Source organism: Cupressus sempervirens, chromosome 5 (genome assembly GCF_028749045.1).
Source record: "Cupressus sempervirens isolate cs-2001-9-10 chromosome 5, ASM2874904v1, whole genome shotgun sequence".
Lineage (NCBI taxonomy): Eukaryota > Viridiplantae > Streptophyta > Pinopsida > Cupressales > Cupressaceae > Cupressus > Cupressus sempervirens.
This window is the reverse complement of record NC_143122.1, coordinates 598500074-598503521: the sequence shown is the minus strand read 5'-3', so window position 1 is coordinate 598503521 and position 3448 is coordinate 598500074. Positions and strand designations below refer to the sequence as shown.

Genomic DNA, 3448 nt, shown 5'->3' with positions numbered 1-3448 from the left:
AACATAATAAATAATAATAGTGATATTAATTATAATACATAATAATAATTAATCTGGACCTTTGCCTCTTATCCATTTTTAAAAACTTTTTAAAAATCAAAATTTCAAGTGAAAGTTAACATATTATAGTGTTTAGTAAAATATTTTTCTTTTAAGAATTAAAATATATTTTCATTAGGAATAAATACAAGAATGTTGGTTTATTACATTATGATTTATATTATACTTATGGAACCTAATGTTTACATAGATGAAAATAATTACAAAAATTATATTCATTCTAGCAATTTGCAACCAGAGGATATAAATATAGACTTGTAACTTACTACTCATCTAAACCAATAACTAGTCTTCATCAATTTGATACACTCTAATATTAAACATTAATTTCTAAACTAATATAATATCTTACATCTAAATCATCTTTCTTAATGAAAAAAAAACACTTACCGATTCATCGTTGAAAGCATCTTTCAATTGTTGCCTATAGTAACTCTAGCTTGTCCCGACAAAGTTATTGCCCGTTCACTAACCACATTGTGGACGACCAATTTGCCCTCAGAGGAGATCATTATGAGGCCTATCCCTTCCAGCACCTTGAGATGAATTTCGAGAAAAGTAGAAACAACCTTGTGCCGCTCCCAATCGTTGAAGAGGATGGCCATGTCTAAGAAGACCTCTTTATAAGGCTCTTCCAATATGCTATATATAAAATCAACTATGCTACCACAGCTATAAAATTTCGCCGGTGGAGTTTTTTGTAAATATTCAAGCAAATGCCTACAGGCTGAGAGGAGGTCCCCAGTTTGGCGTAGATAAGAGGCAGCCATGCTAAGAGCAAGTGGGATACCATTACACCACTTCGTCAAACATTCGAGATTTTCCCGAAGGCTAAATCTTGCCTCAACATTTCCTAAGACTGCACTAAACATGAGATTCTTTGCTTCTAAGCCATCAAGACCAGTCACTGAATAGTTAAATGTGTTTTCCAACTGAAGCGGCTCCGTACTAGTTATAAGGATTTTGCTACCTGTTGAAAGGTTGCCCCACCAAGACAGTAGGAGGTTATCTAGATCACTATTTCTTTGAACATTGTCAATGAAAATAAGGACAGGCCTACTCGCTATTCGGAAGGCATTTGAAAGATGTGCCGCACCCTCCACACAACAACACAGTACAATGTTTTCGCCAGAAAAGTCGTGCAGAAGCTGTTGCTGGAGTATCTTAATATCGTGGTTGGAACTTATGTGCTTTATTTTAACTCTGTAAAATTCGTGGTTTGACAGGCGCTGCAGGAGGTGGTCGATGACTAAATTAGCTATGGTTGTCTTCCCGATACCATGTGTGCCATGAATAACTACAACTCTTCTCCTCTTACTATCCACACCTAGAAGCCGGTCAATTACTTCATCCCGTGCTTTCTCTATACCGACTGTAAGACAAGAAAATGAAAAAGAATAGACAGCAAGTGAATTAAAAGGCCTGCTTCACATAATGAGAGAAACAAAAATGAATAGAAATGGCGTGCAAAGAGATACCTGCATCTGATTCTTCTGACCAAAGTTCTTCTTCTAAACTGGGTAATTCTTCCATCACTCTTCCCATTGCGAGATCTGGATAAGCATGCGCAAGTCGGAACTCCATAGTCTCTATATGCCCCTTGTTTCTGGAAGTAGAAAACCGTAAAAACCTGCAGCAGAAAATGCACGGATAACACGATTAAGTACATGTAGGAGTAAAGTGAAGATGATTTTTTAAAAATACATGAATTTCTCAAAGCAGATAAAACATTTTATTCATTCAATTGAGTTGCATAACATTTTGATTCAGATCAGCTGGTCTTGATCAACGACAGATAAAATCTTTTATTAATACACAAAAGATGAAGCAAGATCAATCTAAAAGAAACAAATAATTTTACCCTGTTTAAATTGATTATAACTATCCCTCTTATTTATAGAGCTTTTTCATACAGCTCAGTCAAACTACATGTGAAAAGTGAACAGTTTGGAATACAGCACGACATACTGCAATCACAGTTTATGTGAAGAATATGGAGGTGAAATCTAAAACCTTTTTATCTTAGAACCTTCAAAATCGTGTCCAATAACTTCTTTCACTTTTTCACAGCCGTTTGTTACAAAATGCTTTCTTTCGAACCAAAACGAAACTAATGCAATTCTAAATAATACTCGAAGTTAACTCCTAAAACTAATGTCTGTAAACAATCAAAGTTAAGTCTTGAAACTAATGTCTGTAATTGTAAACAAAACTGACTCCTCTATTATCTCATCTCTCATACAGTTTTACCATTTTAAAAGTAGGAATGCAGAAAAAGAGAACTTAATAAATAGAATCTCTTAGATATGCTAAATACCATATTTCATTTTATATATCTGACTTTTTATTCCGTGACTAATAAAAACACAAAGAGATAGAAATCTTAAAAATCTTAGCAAATCGGCGAATCCATTTCCGGAATCCGCATAGAACAATCTAGATGGCCGTGATCTATTTCCGCGCCTTCGTCTTGGTTGACAGGTGAATATTGTAAACTTTTGATTTATCCTTCATAACAAATTGGTTATATGTTAAAAAACTCAAAATTACAACTCATTTCTAACCGCTACAACTTTTGCACTTATTTATGCACCTTTTTATCTTGGTGATTTCATTTTACGCATTTTCTGCAGTGGCTTTCCGCTTGTAAAGGTTAGCTCATTCGCGCAAGTCATCTTAAATCTTCTTTGGTAGTTTTTCAGAGATCTGCCCAAGATCTACAGACTTGGTATCTTGAGGCCCATCTGCACTTTCTTGTGCTGGATTCTTCTTATTTTGAAACTCTTCCTTTATAGAACTTCTTGACAGAGTTCCTCTTTGTGTTCTTCTTCTGTAGTCTCAAGAAGGAGAAAACTGGAGATTTCTCATAATAAAGCTCCTCTTTGTCCTCTTTTTTTGCAATCTCAAGAGAGGGAAAATTAGAAATTTATCAGTCTCAGTCACACTCTCGCTCATATCCTTCAAGATCTTTTACCATGAGCTCTTACAAAAAATAGAACAAGATAAATACAAATAAACAATGTTTATTTCTTGTTTAAAATGGATTACGATCGTGCATGTGATTTATAAAGGTCTCAGGAACATTCTGGAGTACAGTCGTACAGCTCAATCAAAATCTATATTCAAAATTTATATTTTAAAATACAACAGATATATTGCACAGTAACGATTACCATGAAGAATATGGAGATCAGCGGGGGAGAAGTATGGATGGACGGTGCAGGAAATTTCTTGCGTAAATGCATTAGCTGACGATCCAGATTGTGATGGTTGGTGATGAAATTAATACCCATCAACAATTCAATAGAATTATAAAACATTTCGATCCAAATGACAGCTGATCTAAAAGATCAGAGACAAATCAGACGAATCCTAGAAAATCCAACAC

The 3448-nt window shown here is 34.6% G+C and overlaps 1 protein-coding gene across 1 annotated transcript; it reads right to left on the bottom strand.

The window, feature by feature from the left end:
- Positions 1-473: 473 nt before the first annotated feature.
- On the bottom strand, positions 474-2026 carry LOC149557340 (disease resistance protein Roq1-like). Its single transcript, XM_089830209.1, has 3 exons — positions 1974-2026; positions 1539-1690; positions 474-1432 (listed from the first exon to the last, which is right to left on the bottom strand). Exons 1-3 carry the CDS (start codon positions 2024-2026, stop codon positions 474-476), a joined length of 1164 nt encoding a protein of 387 aa, XP_089686335.1.
- Positions 2027-3448: the final 1422 nt, after the last annotated feature.

Coding starts and splice junctions, on each gene's coding strand:
- LOC149557340 (XM_089830209.1), bottom strand. CDS start 2,026: ATGTCGTGCTGTATTCCAAACTGTTCACTTTTCACATGTAGTTTGACT. Junction 1,691..1,973: donor ACATGTAGTTTGACTGAGCT/GTATGAAAAAGC, acceptor TTTCTGCTGCAG/GTTTTTACGGTTTTCTACTT. Junction 1,433..1,538: donor GTCAGAAGAATCAGATGCAG/GTATCTCTTTGC, acceptor CTTGTCTTACAG/TCGGTATAGAGAAAGCACGG.